This window comes from Littorina saxatilis, linkage group LG7 (genome assembly GCF_037325665.1).
Source record: "Littorina saxatilis isolate snail1 linkage group LG7, US_GU_Lsax_2.0, whole genome shotgun sequence".
Taxonomy (NCBI): Eukaryota; Metazoa; Mollusca; class Gastropoda; order Littorinimorpha; family Littorinidae; genus Littorina; species Littorina saxatilis.
In genome coordinates, this window is record NC_090251.1 from 58,133,047 (window position 1) to 58,153,691 (window position 20,645).

Below are 20,645 nucleotides of genomic sequence, written 5' to 3' on the forward strand. Positions count from 1 at the left end.
TGTTACGTTGTGCTTGTGACGTCCTGGGTCGATGGGTGAGGGAGAGATGGGTGAGGGAGAGATGGGTGAGGGAGAGATGGGTGAGGGAGAGAAGAACAAGAGATTGTAAATAAAACTGGAATGATTTGGTGCGCACTCAAGTACACTCAGAATCGCGCGAAGACACACACAAAGTTTATAAACTTAGTTCATAAACCTAACGCTATTTAGGAAGCCCTTCAAAGTTTTAATTCGTACTTGCGAAACCGCTTGATAAATTTTACAGAACAAACCCCATTATTTTTTGCAAAAAGCTCACCGGAACTGAACGAGCGCAGCGTTTTCCGCGGCGTCCTTGACCTTGACAAGGTGACCTTGCATGTCGGAACACGCGCTTTGGGCGTCGTCCCAGCTCTTTCTCTCGGCGTGGTACGTCAGACACAAACTGCCCGCCTGAGTCCAGCCCCCGGGACAGCACTGTATCTCTGCCATCACAGGTACATGATCTTACAAGTTAGCATCTCCTTTCATTGTCTCTGTCAATGCATGTTTTTAAACAGGCTTGTTTCCCTTTTTACATTAAACCGACCATAGGCACAAACCGGTGTCCATCCCCCGTGACAGCATTGTGTCTCGGACATGGAATGAGAACGTTATTAAAACTAATAACAAGTTGTACGTCGTCATTTGCATTTCGTATGACGGTCGACGCCTTAGTGTCTGTACATTCAACACTTGTCTTGACTGGGTGTATGTTACACACTTCTCATGAAACTGGAAAAAACACCCTTTCTTTCAAATTAAACACCCCAAAAGTAATCTGAAAAGTGAGTATTTTATTCATTTATTTATTTTTGGGGAAAAACCCCCATTAAGGTTGTACATTTGAACTGATGCGCAACAGGGAAGAAAAACACTGAAAACCAACAACAAAACATTCTAATTCCAAGTTATGCTTGAAAAGTTAAAAAAAAGTTTTTTAAAATCTATAGTCGACAATGAGAAGTAAGCGTGGTTGTAGCATCTCACCTGTCAGCAGCGTCAAACAGCAAACGAGAACCGGGTGACGTAGCCTTGTTCTCATCTTCCTCAGATCACAACCAGCAGAAAATGCTTCTCAGTGTTTTGTTTCAATAACTGTTGCTTTTTGTGGGTGCTTAAACTGACCCTTGGGTTACGACAATGTCTGATCGCTCTTCGGTGTTTTAACAACTACAAGGAGACAGCCTAACTTGAGGAGCCTTCACATCACCTATAGATGTGGTGACAAGTAGACAGCCTAAAGGAGCCTTCACATCACCTGTGGACAGCCTAAAGGAGCCTTCACATCACCTGTAGATGTGGTGACAAGTAGACAGACTAAAGGAGCCTTCACATCACCTATAGATTTGGTGACAAGTAGACAGCCTGAAGGAGCCTTCACATCACCTGTAGACAGCCTAAAGGAGCCTTCACATCACCTGTAGATGTGGTGACAAGTAGCCGGCCGAAAGGAGCCTTCACATCACCTGTAGATGTGGTGACAAGTAGACAGCCTAAAGGAGCCTTCACAGCAGCTGTAGATGTGGTGTTTAGTACGTATCTCTGACTTCTGGACTGACGAAGGAGTGCTGCGATGGACCTCGGAGAACTGTGAGAAGATACCTTTCTGCAATGCACATAAGGCTAGTTTATTATCGTTTTTCCAGCCACCTTATTCTTATTGGTTGGTTTCTTAACGAGAGTTCCAAAGCTCGATTTGATTGGTCTAATTCGTGTGATGTGATCTATGAGACATGATGTGATTGGTCTTCTCAGTGCGTGTTCTTCTGCGGCACGTGACAGAAAGAAGACGATTTGATTGGTCGGGTTCGGTTCTATGTTGCTTGCACGTGCAGATTTGATTGGAGTCGATGGAAGATCACTGACGAATGAAAACAATTACCTCTGCTATTATCTGGCAGCAGGTAACACTGCATCGTGTATGGATGAGCGGGTGTGACTATTCGTCTTGGACAGTCAGGGATGTTCGCGAGGTGTTTTATCAGCGGCACGTGATGCACGTGATGCTTTCCTTATATCCACGCTCTGATCAATCAGACAATTTCCCCGAGTTGTGTCCCGGGTCTGGAGATGCAAAGATCTTCTGTTTATCTCAGTCCAATGTTTTTCTCTGTGATGAACGGTCTCGAGTATTTATTTATTTTATTTATTTTATGCAATTTATATCGCGCACATATCTCAACCACGGATTCAAGGCGCAGGGATTTATTTATGCCGTGTGAGAGTGGAATTTTTTACACAATATATCACGCATTCACATCGGCCAGCAAACCTCAAGCCTATTAGGGCGAGCATTCACCTTTCACGGCTTATTATTCCAAGTCACACGGGTATTTGGTGGACAATTTTATCTATGCCTATACAATTTTGCCAGGAAAGACCCTTTTGTCAATCGTGGGATCTTTAACGTGCACACCCCAATGTAGTGTACACGAAGGGACCTCGGTTTTTCGTCTCATCCGAAAGACTAGCACTTGAACCCACCACCTATGTTAGGAAAGGGGGGAGAAAATTGCTAACGCCCTGACCCAGGGTCAAACTCGCAACCTCTCGCTTCCGAGGCAAGTGCGTTTACCACTCGGCCACCCAGACAGAGTAGCATTACAATGATGCAAAGATCTTCTGTTTGTCTCAGTCCAATGTTTTACTCTGTGGTGAACGGTCTCGAATAGCATTACAATGATGCAAAGATCTTCTGTTTGTCTCAGTCCAATGTTTTACTCTGTGATGAACGGTCTCGAATAGCATTACAATGATGCAAAGATCTTCTGTTTGTCTCAGTCCAATGTTTTTCTCTGTGATGAACGGTCTCGAATAGCATTACAATGATGCAAAGATCTTCTGTTTGTCTCAGTCCAATGTTTTTCTCTGTGATGAACGGTCTCGAATAATAATAATAATAATAATAATAAATGAGCATTTATATAGCGCAACATCATAACTTTACAATTATGCTCTTTGCGCTTGACACATTTAAAATTAAAACACAGTTATACAAGCATTTACATCTACATTCATAGTCAACAACGCTTAATTAAAAGCATACACCATCAAAGATACATTACAAAAGATTCTTCCACTAACTAAATAATAAAAACATGAATAAAAAATAGGTAGTGAAAAATCACTAAAACAACAAATAACACTAAAATTAAAACACAGTTATACAAGCATTTACATCTACATTCATAGTCAACAACGCTTAATTAAAAGCATACACCTTCAAACATACATTACAAAAGATTCTTCCACTAACTAAGTAATAAAAACATGAATAAAATAGGTGGTGAAAAATCACTAAAACAACAAATAACACTACATGTAGCCTACTGATGGACTGAGAAAACAAAATCAGGGGTTGTATTTCCTGAAGAGGTGGGTTTTAAGTGCTCGTTTGAATGTTTGGGGTGACTGAGAGTGGCGGATGTGAAAGGGGAGAGAATTCCATTGTGTGGGTGCGCAGAAAGTAAAAGTGCGTTGTCCGTATGTTTTGGTTTTGGTGTGTGGAATGGTAAGGATGCGACAGTCAGAAGAGGCACGGAGTTGTCTTGCTGGAGAATAGACGGTGAGGAGTTCAGAGAAGTAAGCAGGAGACGAACCAGAAAAGAAGTTAAAGCAGAGGGTGGACAGTTTGTAGTCAATGCGGGCTTGAATAGGTAACCAGTGCAGTGTGTGAAGAAGTGGTGTTGCGTGATCTCGTTTTCGTGCTTTGAGAATGAGGCGTGCTGCCGAGTTTTGGACTTTTTGTAGTTTATGCAGGAGGTACAGAGGACAGCCAGAGAGAAGAGAGTTGCAGTAGTCAAGTTTAGAAAGAACAAAGGCACAGACAAGAGTGTTAGTTGTTTGAGAGGAGAGTGTGTGGCGAATGGTGCTGATCTTACGAAGCTCAAAATAAGCTGCTCTACAGACTAAAGATATATGTTTGTTAAGGGTCATGTCAGATGAAAGGGTGAATCCAAGGTTTCTAGCTGATGGTGAGAAAAGAATGTCGGTGTTGCCTATTTGAACAGAAACAGGTTGGGGAGAGGGAAATGTAGTGTTCTTCTTTTTGCACAGTAAGACTTCAGTCTTATCATCATTCAGCTTAAGTTTGTTATCAACCATCCAAGATTTAACATCAGTGATGCATGTCTGAATGGTCTGGATGGCGGAATGTGTCTCTGCTGGGGGACTGGGTTTATACAGCTGGGTGTCATCAGCAAAAGACTGATTTAAAACAGAATGGTTTTGAATCAGTGTGGAGAGGGGCTTAGTGTACATGATGAAAAGGATGGGACCAAGTACTGAACCTTGAGGAACGCCGAAAAAAAGTGGGGCTGGAGCAGACATCTGGCCATCGACAAGCACAGCCTGAGTCCTGGCAATGAGATAGGACTCAAGCCATGCTAGCGGTGGACCGGGGATGCCGTACAGAGTCTGAAGTCTATGGAGAAGCGTGACATGGTCAATCGTGTCGAACGCTGCAGAAAGGTCAAGTAGGGTAAGCACTGACACATCACCACCATCCAGAGCAGACAGAATGTCACTGATTACTTTAAGTAGGGCTGTTTAGAATAGCATTACAATGATGCAAAGATCTTCTGTTTGTCTCAGTCCAATGTTTTTCTCTGTGATGAAGGTCTCGAGTAGCATTACAATGATGCAAAGATCTTCTGTTTGTCTCAGTCCAATGTTTTTCTCTGTGATGAACGGTCTCGAATAGCATTACAATGATGCAAAGATCTTCTGTTTGTCTCAGTCCAATGTTTTTCTCTGTGATGAACGGTCTCGAATAGCATTACAATGATGCAAAGATCTTCTGTTTGTCTCAGTCCAATGTTTTTCTCTGTGATGAACGGTCTCGAATAGCATTACAATGATGCAAAGATCTTCTGTTTGTCTCAGTCCAATGTTTTTCTCTGTGATGAAGGTCTCGAGTAGCATTACAATGATGCAAAGATCTTCTGTTTGTCTCAGTCCAAAGTTTGTATCTGTGATGAACGGTCTCGAGTAGCATTACAATGATGCAAAGATCTTCTGTTTGTCTCAGTCCAAAGTTTGTATCTGTGATGAACGGTCTCGAGTAGCATTACAATGATGCAAAGATCTTCTGTTTGTCTCAGTCCAAAGTTTGTATCTGTGATGAACAGTCTCGGGTAGCATTAAAATGATGCAAAGATCTTCTGTTTGTCTCAGTCCAATGTTTGTATCTGTGATGAACGGTCTCGAATAGCATTACAATGATGCAAAGATCTTCTGTTTGTCTCAGTCCAATGTTTTTCTCTGTGATTAACGGTCTCGAATAGCATTACAATGATGCAAAGATCTTCTGTTTGTCTCAGTCCAATGTTTTTCTCTGTGATGAACGGTCTCGAATAGCATTACAATGATGCAAAGATCTTCTGTTTGTCTCAGTCCAAAGTTTGTATCTGTGATGAACAGGCTCGAGTAGCATTAAAATGATGCAAAGATCTTCTGTTTGTCTCAGTCCAATGTTTGTATCTGTGATGAACGGTCTCGAATAGCATTACAATGATGCAAAGATCTTCTGTTTGTCTCAGTCCAATGTTGTTCTCTGTGATGAACGGTCTCGAATAGCATTACAATGATGCAAAGATCTTCTGTTTGTCTCAGTCCAATGTTGTTCTCTGTGATGAACGGTCTCGAGTAGCATTACAATGCTGAAGAGACGAAAAAAATAATAACCAACCAACTCTGATGAAAATCGTCTTCATACACGTCACGTCTCAGAAAGGTTTATTGCGGTCGCGTAATTGACAATCTCTGTTTGTCTGTCTGTCTGTCACTCACACACACACAAACACACACACACACACAGAGGCATACACACACGCACACACACAGAGGCATACACACACGCACAGACACACACATACACAAAGGCATACACACACACGCACGCACGCACCCCCACCCCACCCACCCGCCCAAGTCTACATGCATATAGCGCTTTGCTTTCAGTAGTTTATTTCAAAAGCTCTTACGCTGTTCCAAAGGCAATTGATTTCCCAAATGATAAACAATAGGCTAGATTTGTCACATAATAGTGAATACCCTTCACCCACAGTGCTGCCTCTCAACAACAACATAAAATGGCAAGTTGCACATTCAACAAGATAAAAAAAAAAAACAGTAAAAAAAATGCAAGTGGTTTACAAACAATATTCTTCATTGAGCAGTGGGTTGCGACAGGGGGGGGGGGCCACAACCTTCTACATGTTGCATCCTAGCCTGCTCGTGAAGACTGTAAAATCACACCCAGGAAACGATGATACAAGTCTTGGCAAGACAGCTGCAGGAATACCCCTTGGCTGACAACATGCACTTTCTAGTTTACAGGTATAAAAAATACACCACGCACTTTCTATTTTTTCATCACAGGGCCACTTCTGTCAAAGTCAACCACATCACATGGATGTGCTAATGCTAACAATAGTAACTGTATTAAAACCAAGAAAAAGGATCCAGCAACAGTTACTAATATGATCCTACATCTTTTTTTTTATCACAGTTGAGAAGAGAAACAAATTCATGCAGAATGTTTGTTTTGTTTTTAGGGGGGTTATACGTTTTAAATGCAAAATGCTCATTAATTCGATAATACAACAACACCAACAAAAGAAGAAAAAGTGGTCATGTCCCTCTCACAGGCTGTGATGAAATATGCTTTTCATTAAACTCGTCAGCTTCATGTAAATACTGACAGTAAAACTCTTCAGCTGCATGCAAATAACATTCAACATTCCATTAAAGCTCATTAGCTTACTACAAATATTGACAGTCGGAATTCCATTAAAACTCATCACCTTACTACAAATATTGACAGTCGGAATTCCATTAAAACTCATCAGCTTTTTGTGAATATTAACATTCAACATTCCATTAATCAATGCTTGGAACAGTAAAGCAACGGAAAATATTTGTTTTAATCTTCCCAGTAGGTGGGGTGAAATGTGTCCTCTTGCCTGATTTTGTACAGGATTTTAGTTTCATGTTTTCATCTTGAACCAGTATCAAACTTTTCAACACATTTTTGTAAACACTTCTAAAAGCTTTCCTCACAATGAACAAAGATAATAAAATAAATACCTTGCTGTATATATTGCACACAGATATTATGAAGACTGAAAATCACCAACAAGTTTGTTATGACCTTGACCTAGACACCAAAAGCAGTACAGGCACTTGACAGAAAGGCCACGGGTTGATGGCAAGGTACATTCAACAGACGGCTCACTCCAGCCTACAAATCAAGACCTCTCAACCATGTCGTAAAGTGGGTAATAAGGGAAAAAACATGTATAAATTGCGTAATTATAGATAAACATGTATAAATCGCGTAATCATAGATAAACATGTATAAATTGCGTAATTAAGGAAAAACATGAAATAAAATTGTGTAATTGGGAAGGGAAAAGCATCTAGTCATGAAAGACATAATAACTTATGATATGAAAATACAATCATCATATGCCATGCCCAACATTTCAAAGGAGAAAAAAGACATGCTTTAAAATGTCCAACACCAGACCAAAGCTAGTCAAGTGATATCACATTGCAATTCCCAAGGGTCGGGTGTAACACCAATTTCTAGCTTCAGAATCAATACTAAGGCCAAGGTATGTCTTAGGTGCGCATGTACCAATGTTTCTTTTCTAAGGGGTTGTCTTTGGTGCGCATGTACCAATATTTCTAGCTGAAGGGGTTGTCTTTGGTGCACATGTTCTGATGTTTCTAGCTGAAGGGGTTGTCATTGGTGCACATGTTCTGATGTTTCTAGCTGAAGGGGTTGTCTTTGGTGCACATGTTCTGATGTTTCTAGCTGAAGGGGTTGTCTTTGGTGCACATGTTCTGATGTTTCTAGCTGAAGGGGTTGTCTTTGGTGCACATGTTCTGATGTTTCTAGCTGAAGGGGTTGTCTTTGGTGCACATGTTCTGATGTTTCTAGCTGAAGGGGTTGTCTTTGGTGCACATGTTCTGATGTTTCTAGCTGAAGGGGTTGTCATAGGTGTGCATGCACCGATGTTTCTTCCTAAAGGGATTGCTTTTGGCGCACATGTACCCAGGGTCCCCACTGGTTTTTAGAAACAAAATTCCATGACTTTTCCATGACTTTCCATGAGCCTCAATAACATTTTCCATGACTAGATCCACAGGCCGCCATTTCCGAACACGCAAACGTTTTACGTCTTGTCACTGCCAGTGTTGACACTGGCTTGCTTTGCACTGAATTTGAGTCAGTTTCTACGCAGTGTCTCTTCGACAAGCAAGTCAAGCATTTGCTACGCAGTCAGATTATCGGTAATGTTTGCTGGTCCTGTCATTTCACTAAACTGGACCAGCCACTGTTTGTATCCATCTGCACTTTCGTAAATTCCGTTTCGTAACCGTCACTGTGACTTGACGAACTGTAATTTTTTCACCGTGATACACAGTTCATTGCGAAGATCTTCCTCGGTAATTCGTTCCAATTCCGCATACTTTTTGTTGTCAAGAAACAACTCGAAAGAAAGTTTCAAACTCATCATCCTCCATCTTGCTTGTCGAAGCGCTAAAGTACTTTATCGATGCAAAAACAAAAGCAGAAAACTTCGACGAAACCGACTCAAATGCAGCGCAGACGACACGACGAGATAACGAAAGGAAGTGAGCCTCGCTTTGGCTCAAGTGCCGTTAAAAATACCGTTATTCTCGTATGCAAATACGAACGAGAAGTTGGTCATATGAACAAACCTTGTGCTGGCGACGCAAATCGCTGCTGGCTGACAAAGGGGGGGGGGGGGGGGGGGGGAATGGCTGGGCAACGAAAATCGCCGCTGGCGTGCTAAAGGTTAATTTTTCTTTCTTTCTTATTTTTGTTACTTTCCATGACTTGAATTGAAATTCCATGACTTTTCAGGCCTGGAAAATTAAAAATCAAATTCCATGACTTTCCAGGTTTTCCATGACCTGTACGAACCCTGTGTACCGATGTTTTTAGCTGAAGGGGTTGCTTTTGGTGCGCATGTTCTTGTTGCCGTAGTTCAGCTCGGCCCCACCGGACACCATGATGTCAATACCGGTGCAGAAGGTAGCGTCTGCCGCCAGGAACAGACACACCAGGCCGCACTCCTCGATCGTCCCAAAGCGGCCAAGCAGCTGTCGACATTGAAAGTGAATCAGTCAGCAGATTACAGAATCGTAACCAAGCAAGCATTGGAAATTGAGTATGAGTATGAGTATGAGTATGAGTATGAAAGTTGATTGTTGGTGACAATGCTTCTTGTTCTATTGCTGAGCGACTGCAGGTGACTGTTCCCCATAACTCTGACTTAACTACTGTTGTCACTTCTGACAGCACATACTTCCCTTTGCTATTTGATCTCAGCATATGAGTTCATTACAGTCTGGAGGTAAGGACAAGATTTGTTTTTAAAGTTACAGTTCAATATTTTACTACCACACACTGAGCTTTCCTAACATTTTTTTGGTATATCTGATTGTCCTTGAGGAAATCCCTCAAGGGAATTGGGCTGATATCCCTGGGGACAGCGTGCAGCAACAGAATCACGCTACACATTGTTTTCTTCTTTTTCCTGCATGTATGGATTTGTGTTTTCCAAGCCCTGAGACTTTGGCTGTGCCCTTGGGATCTTTATCATGCGCATGCGTGCACACGGGGGTGTTCAAACACCGAAGAGAGTCTGCACATAGTTGATTCTAAAAAATAAATCCCTTGCTGATCGTGGGGGAACTCACGCCAATAGTGACAACTGGTTCCACAACCAGCGCCGCTACCGACTGAGCTATCTCCCCGCTATTTTAAACAAACAACACTCTGCGATTCGTGGACCAAGTCCCACACTGACTTGTTAACTGGGAAGGTCTAAGAGAGGAGGGAAACTTTGGAATGGCGGTCTGTGAGCTACAGATGCTACCATAAAACAATCTAACAAACTAGAGTCTTGATTCTGAAGCCTCAGTGTACCAAAAAAAATCTTTGTGTTCGTAGCCAGCCACAAATAAAATTTCTCATTTTGAGATAATAACTATCCTTTTACATGTATTGTATTTGATTGAAGTTGTATTTGTTTTGTACCTGACAATCCTCGCCGCCTTTGATTGCGGCCTCGTAGTCATTGGTTGACCTTGCCCCAGCGTCCCACATAGGGGTCCACACATTCCCCGGGGAAAACCTGCACAACGCCAAGTTTGTGAGGATAGACACACATTACATAACTCTCTCTTGTCGGAAGCACTTATTCATCGTTTACATGTAGCATTTGTCTAAGGAAAGATTGCAAGACAAGGCAATTGTGTCTGTAAGCCGATTTTCTTTTAAAATAAACAAGAGTCAGTCGGAAGCACTGAAGTCGTGAGTTAATCTCTGCTGAGAAACGGGGGCCTGAGCTACACACTGCAGTGACATGACGTCTTATAGAGTAAAAACAGATGAAAAAAAGTTGAAACACTCACGAGTTGACGCGAACGTTGTATCGGGCCTCATCCACAGCGAGGGCTCGTGTCATCGACATGATCGCTCCCTGCACAACACAAACAGCCAGGGTACAACATGATCGCTCCCTGCACAACACAAACAGCCAGGGTACAACATGATCGCTCCCTGCACAACACAAACAGCCAGGGTACAACATGATCGCTCCCTGCACAACACAAACAGCCAGGGTACAACATGATCGCTCCCTGCACAACACAAACAGCCAGGGTACAACATGATCGCTCCCTGCACAACACAAACAGCCAGGGTACAAAATGTTTCACTGTGACAACACAAACAGCCAGGGTACAACATGTTTCACTGTGACAACACAAACAGCCAGGGTACAACATGATCGCTCCCTGCACAACACAAACAGCCAGGGTACAAAATGTTTCACTGTGACAACACAAACAGCCAGGGTACAACATGTTTCACTGCACAACACAAACAGCCAGGGTACAACATGTTTCACTGCACAACACAAACAGCCAGGGTACAAAATGTTTCACTGTGACAACACAAACAGCCAGGGTACAACATGTTTCACTGTGACAACACAAACAGCCAGGGTACAACATGTTTCACTGTGACAACACAAACAGCCAGGGTACAACATGTTTCACTGTGACAACACAAACAGCCAGGGTACAACATGTTTCACTGTGACAACACAAACAGCCAGGGTACAACATGTTTCACTGTGACAACACAAACAGCCAGGGTACAACATGTTTCACTGCACAACACAAACAGCCAGGGTACAACATGTTTCACTGCACAACACAAACAGCCAGGGTACAACATGTTTCACTGTGACAACACAAACAGCCAGGGTACAACATGTTTCACTGTGACAACACAAACAGCCAGGGTACAACATGTTTCACTGTGACAACACAAACAGCCAGGGTACAACATGTTTCACTGTGGAAAAAAATCATGTCTTTAAAAAAAAGGGAGTGGTGGTAAATGAAAAGAGAGTTTATGAACCAAAGGTGTGAAAACACTGGGTCTGAGAACACCGGGTCTGACAGGGAGAGAGTCTTAAAGTGGGGGTCTCAAGAGAAGGGTTCCACTGTGTCAGTCATTTCACTGACAATGCTGTTCTCCATCTTTCATTCACAACATCAAGGGAGGCAATCACCAGCGTTCATCACACTTCATTCCCTACATCAAGGGAGGCAACCACCGCCTGGAGTTCCACATGATCCCTGACTGCTGGCAGGAAAGATTAGATCCCATGACAGTGACATCTTACTGTAGTGACTGCTGGCAGGAAAGATTAGATCCCATGACAGTGACATCTTACTGTAGTGACTGCTGGCAGGAAAGATTAGATCCCATGACAGTGACATCTTACTGTAGTGACTGCTGGCAGGAAAGATTAGATCCCATGACAGTGACATCTTACTGTAGTGACTGCTGGCAGGAAAGATTAGATCCCATGACAGTGACATCTTACTGTAGTGACTGCTGGCAGGAAAGATTAGATCCCATGACAGTGACATCTTACTGTAGTGACTGCTGGCAGGAAAGATTAGATCCCATGACAGTGACATCTTACTGTAGTGACTGCTGGCAGGAAAGATTAGATCCCATGACAGTGACATCTTACTGTAGTGACTGCTGGCAGGAAAGATTAGATCCCATGACAGTGACATCTTACTGTAGTGACTGCTGGCAGGAAAGATTAGATCCCATGACAGTGACATCTTACTGTAGTGACTGTCTGTTGTACCAGGAGGTTAGACCAACAAGATTTGTTAAGAATAAGAATCTTGTTTGGCTGTAGTACCAGTTTGACTGTTCATCACCCAGTTTGATGGCTGATTGTAACTAACTGGACTTCAGCGCCCCCCCCCCCCCCCATTTTTTTTTAAACCTCCAATATTCTTCAGATAACCAAGTCTGTAAATGGAGATAAATTGACAGCATGTATGGACAGAAAATTAAAAAAAACAACTACAGGTTACAGTGAAGGATTCTCTGTGTCTGACTCTTCTACAACAAGGTTACAGAAAAGAGATGCCATCCTGCTGACCTTAGTAGCAACGTAGGTCACAGCCTCCATCTGGCCGATGTGAGCCACCAGGCTGCCGTCATTGATGATGTTGCCTTCCGTCTGGCGAAGGTACGGCAGTGCGAACTGCAATCAACACACACACACCACTTCTTTCACTTTTTGTGCTATTCATGACTTTCTTGCTGCTAGATCAAAACACAGTGTCAAGAAAGCACCAAACGAGCCCCTAACTGATAATACTGCAAGGTGTTTATGGCAAGAAAGCACCAAACTAGCCCCTAACTGATAATACTGCAAGGTGTTTATGGCAAGAAAGCACCAAACGAGCCCCTAACTGATAATACTGCAAGGTGTTTATGGCAAGAAAGCACCAAACGAGCCCCTAACTGATAATACTGCAAGGTGTTTATGGCAAGAAAGCACCAAACGAGCCCCTAACTGATAATACTGCAAGGTGTTTATGGCAAGAAAGCACCAAACGAGCCCCTAACTGATAATACTGCAAGGTGTTTATGGCAAGAAAGCACCAAACTAGCCCCTAACTGATAATACTGCAAGGTGTTTATGGCAAGAATTCTGCAATCTGCAATGAACATAAACAGGTCATTTTAACTTTTTTTGCAATTTGAAAGCTTCCTTGCTGCTGGGAATATCAAAACTTAGCATGTAACTGGGGCATAATGTATGATACAAACGATACACACCTTCATTAACTTTAGGCACAACAAATAATGTGTTTGCTGCGCTTCCAATCACACGGCCAAAACAATAAGGGTGGTAGGTCGGCTCCTTTATGAATTGAAGTTTAACTTTCAATTTACACAGTGGCATAAGGGTTTTTATTGGCTGGAATTTGTGCAAGTTTTGTCCCGTGGATGTTGTAGAAGAGTAATGTGTCATATATTCCTCAAGGACTGTTGGGTTTTACAGACAGGTGTCACTGTGTTCACCACTGACCTTGCTGGCGGCGAAGTAGCTGACCAGGTTGAGGTTCATCAGTTCTTGCATGTCACTGGTGCTGAAGTCATCGATGGGCTTGTGTGGGGGGTCTGATCACAAAACATCATTACATGTTGTCATAATTGCTCTGCGTCAAAGAGTGTGTGTGTGTGTGTGTGTGTGTGTGTGTGTATGTGTGTGTGTGTGTGTGTGTGTGTGTGTGCGCATGCCATCGTGTGTGTGCACAGCAGAGGAAGGGAAGGGTCTCTGTAGCTTCTCCCCTTTCAGGCAAACCCTTATTTGAGATAACACACAGACATTTCTCATACCTATGACAAAACATCTTTTTTCTCTCTAATTGTTCCAAGCACACAGACTTACGGACACCAGCGTTGTTGATGAGGCAGTCAATACGTCCGTACTTTGCCACCGTCACATCGATCAGGTTCTGCACAGAGAGAAACAGGTGTAACTTCACTTTCTTGGCTTTGAACCACCCCCCCCCCCAATCGGCCCCCAACCAGCCTCAGCAGCTCATGTGTGTGTGTGTGTGTGTGTGTGTGTATACATAAGCAAGCATGTATGTGTGCGTGCATGAGTATGTACATATGTGTGCTTAAAGGCACAGTAAGCCTCCCGTAAACCATCACAGAGCTCCCCGAGCGTCTAAATACAGTACAAGCATACTTCCATTTGAACGCTCACCGAACGGGAACATCCTGGCTGCTTTCTGTCGAGCGTGAGACATTTTCAAAGAATTTATTTTCGTAGACTTGTTCCGTTAACAACAACGGCGCCTCGTTTTTGCGCCAGACCTAACTTTTAAAATCTAAATAATAAATTGACAGCTTGTTACACAAACATTCTTTAATCATAAAAGAATTCGTTTTTCATCAAGACAAGATCAGAACAATTCGAAGTTGTGAAAGTTTAAAAAAAAGAAAAGCCCGGAAGCAGGGTCACGCAAGGGTCGTAGCAGACGACGGCCGGTTTATCAGTGCAAATCGCCGTTCCTCTCAACAGTCAAAAGCCATCGCTAGAGTTCTTGTAAACCACAGCTGTTGTTTCGTGCATAAAAAAAACCGTGCTATTGTAGATAAGCTCACATCGACTCGCATTCAAATGACTAACTATGACGACTGCATTGTGAAAAGGGAAAACTGGATCACACGGGTTCACGATGGCTCAGGGGTAAGATAAACCACGCAAAAATAAATTCTTTGAAAATTGTTCGCTCTTTACGGAGGGCACCTAGGATGTTCTCAATTGGTGAGTGTTTAAATGAAATGGTGTTTGTACTGTGTGTAAAAGCCTGACCGTATCTGTGATGGTTTACGGGAGGCTTACTCTGCCTTTAAGAAGCTCACAGGTAAGAAGTGTGTGGGTGTGAGAGAGAGAGAGAGAGTAGAATGAGAGTTGTAGAGTAAAAGATAAAGTAGAGAGAGAGAGAGAGAGAGAGAGAGAGAGAGAGAGAGTAGAATGAGAGTTGTAGAGTAAAAGATAAAGTAGAGAGAGAGAGAGGGAGAGGGAGAGAGAGAGGGAGAGAGAGAGAGAGGGAGTGAGAGAGAGAGAGAGAGAGAGAGAGAGAGAGAGAGAGAGGGAGAGTAGAATGAGAGTTGTAGAGTAAAAGATAAAGTAGAGAGAGAGAGAGAGAGAGAGAGAGAGAGAGAGCGAGAGAGGGAGAGAGGGAGAGAGAGAGAGGGAGAGAGAGAGAGTAGAATGAGAGTTGTAGAGTAAAAGATAAAGTAGAGAGAGAGAGAGAGAGAGAGAGAGAGAGAGCAAGAGAGAGAGAGAGAGAGCAAGAGAGAGAGAGAGAGAGAGAGAGAGAGAGAGAGTAGAATGAGAGTTGTAGAATAAAAGATAAAGTAGAGAGAGAGAGAGAGAGAGAGAGAGAGAGAGAGAGAGAGAGAATTGAATTGAATTGAATTGAACTTTATTTTACAAGGATTTAGATTTAAGGCTACGCCTTTTCTTACAATCTGTCCTTGGGACGCATAGACACACAATTATATAATTAAAACAATTTAAAAAAAATAAAAAAAAGTTAAAATTAAAAAGTTAAAAAGTTAACCAACAAAAGGAGGTCGGAAAACGTGATAATAACGATGACGATGATGATGATGATGACGATAATGATGATGATAATGATGATGATGATGATCAAGATGAGGCATGAAGAGCATACATATGTGGTTATTCATAAAATCAAATGCATACTATGCAGGTAATTATAAATACAAGCTGGTGGCAATCGAACATGTAGCAATAGAGTAACAAAAATATGTTCAGAATATACAATGCACAGCATATTTTTGACGTAATACTAAGTTTGGTAAGTCAAAAGGCGTTAAACTACTCAGACATTAAGTGGTTTTTTACACATTTTTTAAAACTTTTTAATGACTTTAGGTGCTTAAAGGATGATGGAAGTGAATTCCAAACTGAAGTACCCGAAAAAGCAAGACTGGTCTTATACAGGTCAATTCGTGGAATTGGTGGGATCAAGTTGACCGACCCATATCTGTGGGTAGCTTTATTAAATAATGATGTAATGTAAATCGGCACTTTACCGTGATACAATTTATGCATGAAAATGGCTTTGTTTAACTTGAGATGCTTTTCCAGTGGAAGAAAGTTAAGCATTTTTAATTTCATATCTGTTGAGGCATTATCCTTTACGATGAGTTTGGCCGAGCGACGATAGAGAGAGTCTAACTTTTTCAAGTGGACATCACTGCTGCCATCCCAGAGCGTCGAAACATAATTAATGTGAGGCATTACATGAGCATGGTGGAACATTTCCAGAGTCCTTCTGTCGGTATATTGCTTTAACTTGGATAGGAGGAAAACGTTCTTGGCTACTTTCTTGCAAATATGCTGTATTTGTGCCTGCCACTTGAATTCACAATCAAGAATTACCCCTAAAACGCGATGCTGTTGAGAGAGAGAGAGAGAGAGAGAGAGAGAGAGAGAGAGAGAGAGAGAGAGAGAGAGAGAGAGAGAGAGTAGAATGAGAGTTGTAGAGTAAAAGATAAAGTAGAGAGAGAGAGAGAGAGAGAGAGAGAGAGAGAGAGAGAGAGCAAGAGAGAGAGCAAGAGAGAGAGAGAGAGAGATAGAGAGAGCAAGAGAGAGAGCAAGAGAGAGTGAGAGAACTTTGAACTTTATTTATTTATCGAGGGTAACAGAATAAGCAATGTATACATGCTTTTTTTCATCCGGCCCTCACCCATTGAGGGTAACTCTATTAATAACATTAATTAAAGAGAGAGAGAGAGAGAGAGAGAGAGAGAGAGAGAGAGAGAGAGAGAGAGAGAGAGAGAGAGAGACTTGCAGACAGACAAAGGGAGATTACTTTGATTTCTTCTTCTTTGGACATGTCACACTTGACAAAGGTTGCCTCCCCTGGCCCAGCAGCATTCAGTGCAGCTTCCACCTCCTTGCCGTCTTTCTCTGAAATTCACCAACAGGTTTTCTAATAATAATAATAAATGAAATAAAAACGTTCTTCTACAGCGCTACTCACCACCAGATAGCAGTCACAAAAAGCACTTGACCTTCTACAAGATTTAAAATAGAACAAAGATTTAACACAGGCTCAAGTGGAAAAAAGCAACCCATAAAACAGCAAAACAACAGGCATACTCTAATAGAAGACTGCAAGTGCAGTTTTAAATGCACCACACAAATACACATCAAATGAAATCCACCCTGATCTACACATGCTTCGTTGTCCTGATTGGATTTCATGATGTACGCATGCCTTGGAATCTGTATTGAATGATGGGTAATGCCATAGACCTATAATGCATACTATTGCACAGGCCTGTGTAGCAATGGTGTTAATTAATCCTACCCTGTGTGTCTATTTTTTACATTTAGTCAAGTTTTGACTAAATGTTTTAACATAGAGGGGGAATCGAGACGAGGGTCGTGGTGTATGTGTGTGTGTGTCTGTGCGTGTGTGTGTGCAGAGCGATTCAGACTAAACTACTGGACCAATCTTTATGAAATTTTACATGAGAGTTCCTGGGAATGATATCCCCAGATGGTTTTTTTCATTTTTTCGATAAATGTCTTTGATGACGTCATATCCGGCTTTTTGTAAAAGTTGAGGCGGCACTGTCACACTCTCATTTTTCAATCAAATTGATTGAAATTTTGGCCAAGCAATCTTTGACGAAGGCCGGACTTCGGTATTGCATTTCAGCTTGGTGGCTTAAAAATTAATTAATGATTTTTGTCATTAAAAACCTGAAATTTTTTATAAAACGATCCAAATTTACGTTCATCTTATTCTTCATCATTTTCTGATTCCAAAAACATATAAATATGTTATATTTGGATTAAAAACAAGCTCTGGAAATTAAAAATATAAAAATTATGATCAAAATTAAATTTTCGAAATCAATTTAAAAACACTTTCATCTTATTCCTTGTCGGTTCCTGATTCCAAAAACATATAGATATGATATGTTTGGATTAAAAACACGCTCAGAAAGTTCAAACAAAGAGAGGTACAGAAAAGCGTGCTATCCTTCTCAGCGCAACTACTCAATCAATCAATCAATATGAGGCTTATATCGCGCGTATTCTGTGGGTACAGTTCTAAGCGCAGGGATTTATTTATTTATTTAATTTATTTTGTTTTAATTTTTTTTTTTATGCAATTTATATCGCGCACATATTCAAGGCGCAGGGAATTATTTATGCCGTGTGAGATGGAATTTTTTTACACAATACATCACGCATTCACATCGGCCAGCAGATCGCAGCCATTTCGGCGCATATCCTACTTTTCACGGCCTATTATTCCAAGTCACACGGGTATTTTGGTGGACATTTTTATCTATGCCTATACAATTTTGCCAGGAAAGACCCTTTTGTCAATCGTGGGATCTTTAACGTGCACACCCCAATGTAGTGTACACGAAGGGACCTCGGTTTTTCGTCTCATCCAAAAGACTAGCACTTGAACCCACCACCTAGGTTAGGAAAGGGGGGGAGAAAATTGCTAACGCCCTGACCCAGGGTCGAACTTGCAACCTCTTGCTTCCGAGCGAAAGTGCGTTACCACTCGGCCACCCACTCTACTACCCCGCTCTTCTTGTCAATTTCACTGCCTTTGCCACGAGCGGTGGACTGACGATGCTACGAGTATACGGTCTTGCTGAAAAATTGCAGTGCGTTCAGTTTCATTCTGTGAGTTCGACAGCTTGACTAAATGTTGTATTTTCGCCTTACACGACTTTTTTTTTTATTGGGGGAGGGGGGGGGGAGGGGTTGTAGAGTAATAGTGTCCAACAAAAACAGCCACACACTGAGTTTGAGGGGAGGATAAATGTGTGTGTGTTCATTACCTCCTCTTGCACAAAACACGACTTTTGCTCCATGTTTCACTGAAAAAGAATAAAAACAAATATTTGAGTACTTCAAGTTTTCACACTAAAGTTATATAAGAATGACAATATATTGTCGGTGAAATCGTGGGACCTCGTAAGTGACTTTTGGCGCAAAGTCACTTACGAGGTCCCACGATTTCACTGACGATATATATACCGCTATTAAAAAACAAACAGTGAGAAATAAGTAAATATAAAAAATGGTAAAAAAATCAAGAAATCCCCAGAGATATAATAATTCTTTATTTTAAGAGAGAGAGAGAGAGAGAGAGAGAGAGAGAGAGAGAGAGAGAGAGAGAGAGAGAGAGAGAGAGAGAGAGAGAGAGAGAGAGAGAGAGAGAGAGAGAGACAGACACACACACACACACACACAAGACTGTAAACTTTTGAAGTACGTCCCATAGACTTGTAAACTGTTAATGCCTTGACATAAATCTCTGTTGCTGTTGATGGAAACATCTAGCAGTGACTCGACCCCCGCCTGTAAGCAGCACCCCACCCACAACACGAGCTGGAGTCAGCTGATCGACACAACTTCAGACTCGAGCCTTCATCGAGGGCGTCTTTATCTTTCTGCTTGCATGACAATGTGTGTATAAAATGTCCTCCACTCACCGAAGACTTCCACACAGCCTTTCCCGATTCCTTTGGACCCCCCAGTGACAATTGTCACTTTGTCTTTGTAGCGCAGACCTGAACTTGCAGCAGTCGCCATCATGTGCTGTTTACGGGGCAAAGGTGAAAGTTCACTAAGGGAAGCTACTCTGCTGTTTTGCTTTCTTTGACAAAACGAAAGTAGAATTGTTTTGAGATTTCGTTGTGCATAAATTTAGTGAGTTATTGTTTTTATCGCTTTTTGTTGTTGTTGTTGTTGTTTTGTGAGTGTGTGTGTGTGTGTTTGGGAGGGGGGTTGTTGAGCGTCCCATCTCCCTTGCTCTTTGCCTTATCATAAGATAATAACAGATCTGCCAAGCATGTCGTCTTGATAGACAATTGCATCGCTTGCTACAAAACAATAGTATGTAACTTTGATATTACATTTGCAAAAGAGAGGCAATGCTACTCCAGGGGCTTGCTTTTAAGTCTTTAAAGGATTTCAGGAGTTCTGTGCTATGAAGTGTTCACCAAGTCACAGCGAGTTATCACCATTGGCCATGCGACATGTTGTAATTTTTACTGTCAACTGATAGATCGATAATTAATTTGTTTGCTTTATTCGATTGCTTTTCCCTCATTTGTTTTACTACAATTTGTATGCATGTTCTGTTAATTTTGATTTGTAATCTTATTTTACACCTACACACACACACACACCACACACACACACACACAGAAACCAAAGAAACACACACACACACACACCACACACACACTGTTGACAATATAAAGTCAGAAGTAATGGTTTTATTTTTTATATATGGTATCACTGAAATCACTGGATCATTATTGGCATGTTGAATACAGGTACATTCAGAACAGGTACATTCAGAACAGGTACATTCAGAACAGGTACATGGTACAGGTCCACACAGCAGAACTCGGTCCACTGCAGCACATGCTTCACTCAGACAAAACTCACACAAACATCGTCATCAGCACACACTTTGCTAGGGATTTGTGGATCAGTTGAAAAGAGAAAAAAAGCATGATACATTGTAGTTTCTGAGCGTCATCACACAAACATGGAATAGGCTATTACTCAAACACTAGTGCTTAAAAAGAAAAGTAAGAAAACACACACTCACACACACACACAGAATAAATGTGACATGTGTATTTTAGT

The 20,645-nt window shown here is 41.8% G+C and overlaps 2 protein-coding genes across 3 annotated transcripts in view; both read right to left on the reverse strand.

The window, feature by feature from the left end:
- Positions 1 to 1,550, reverse strand: part of LOC138970405 (lithostathine-like) — a 5,621-nt gene extending 4,071 nt beyond the window's left edge. Inside the window, exons 1-3 of the mRNA XM_070342851.1 lie at positions 1,009 to 1,550; positions 299 to 464; positions 1 to 23 (exon numbers count right to left, since the gene is read on the reverse strand). The exon at positions 1 to 23 is cut by the window's left edge and continues 111 nt beyond it. Coding sequence (XP_070198952.1) covers positions 1 to 23; positions 299 to 464; positions 1,009 to 1,063 — 244 coding nt within the window. The 5' untranslated portion in view covers positions 1,064 to 1,550. The remainder of the gene's footprint in view (positions 24 to 298; positions 465 to 1,008) is intronic.
- A 4,421-nt stretch (positions 1,551 to 5,971) lies between these two features.
- LOC138971899 (17-beta-hydroxysteroid dehydrogenase 14-like) lies at positions 5,972 to 19,593 on the reverse strand. Of its 2 annotated transcripts, XR_011457420.1 has the most exons (10): positions 19,478 to 19,593; positions 18,821 to 18,859; positions 16,816 to 16,913; positions 13,845 to 13,911; positions 13,482 to 13,573; positions 12,543 to 12,647; positions 10,477 to 10,544; positions 10,100 to 10,196; positions 6,828 to 9,159; positions 5,972 to 6,782 (listed from the first exon to the last, which is right to left on the reverse strand). XR_011457420.1 is itself a non-coding variant. In XM_070344736.1 (9 exons), exons 1-9 carry the CDS (start codon positions 19,578 to 19,580, stop codon positions 8,998 to 9,000), a joined length of 831 nt encoding a protein of 276 aa, XP_070200837.1. In that variant the 5' UTR covers positions 19,581 to 19,593; the 3' UTR covers positions 5,972 to 8,997. The 2 variants fall into 2 exon arrangements, 1 of the variants encoding a protein (XP_070200837.1); XM_070344736.1 differs by having other exon boundaries at positions 5,972 to 9,159.
- Positions 19,594 to 20,645: the final 1,052 nt, after the last annotated feature.

Coding starts and splice junctions, on each gene's coding strand:
- LOC138971899 (XM_070344736.1), bottom strand. CDS start 19,580: ATGATGGCGACTGCTGCAAGTTCAGGTCTGCGCTACAAAGACAAAGTG. Junction 12,648..13,481: donor GCTACTTCGCCGCCAGCAAG/GTCAGTGGTGAA, acceptor TGTTGATTGCAG/TTCGCACTGCCGTACCTTCG. Junction 9,160..10,099: donor AAGGCGGCGAGGATTGTCAG/GTACAAAACAAA, acceptor CAATGTCGACAG/CTGCTTGGCCGCTTTGGGAC.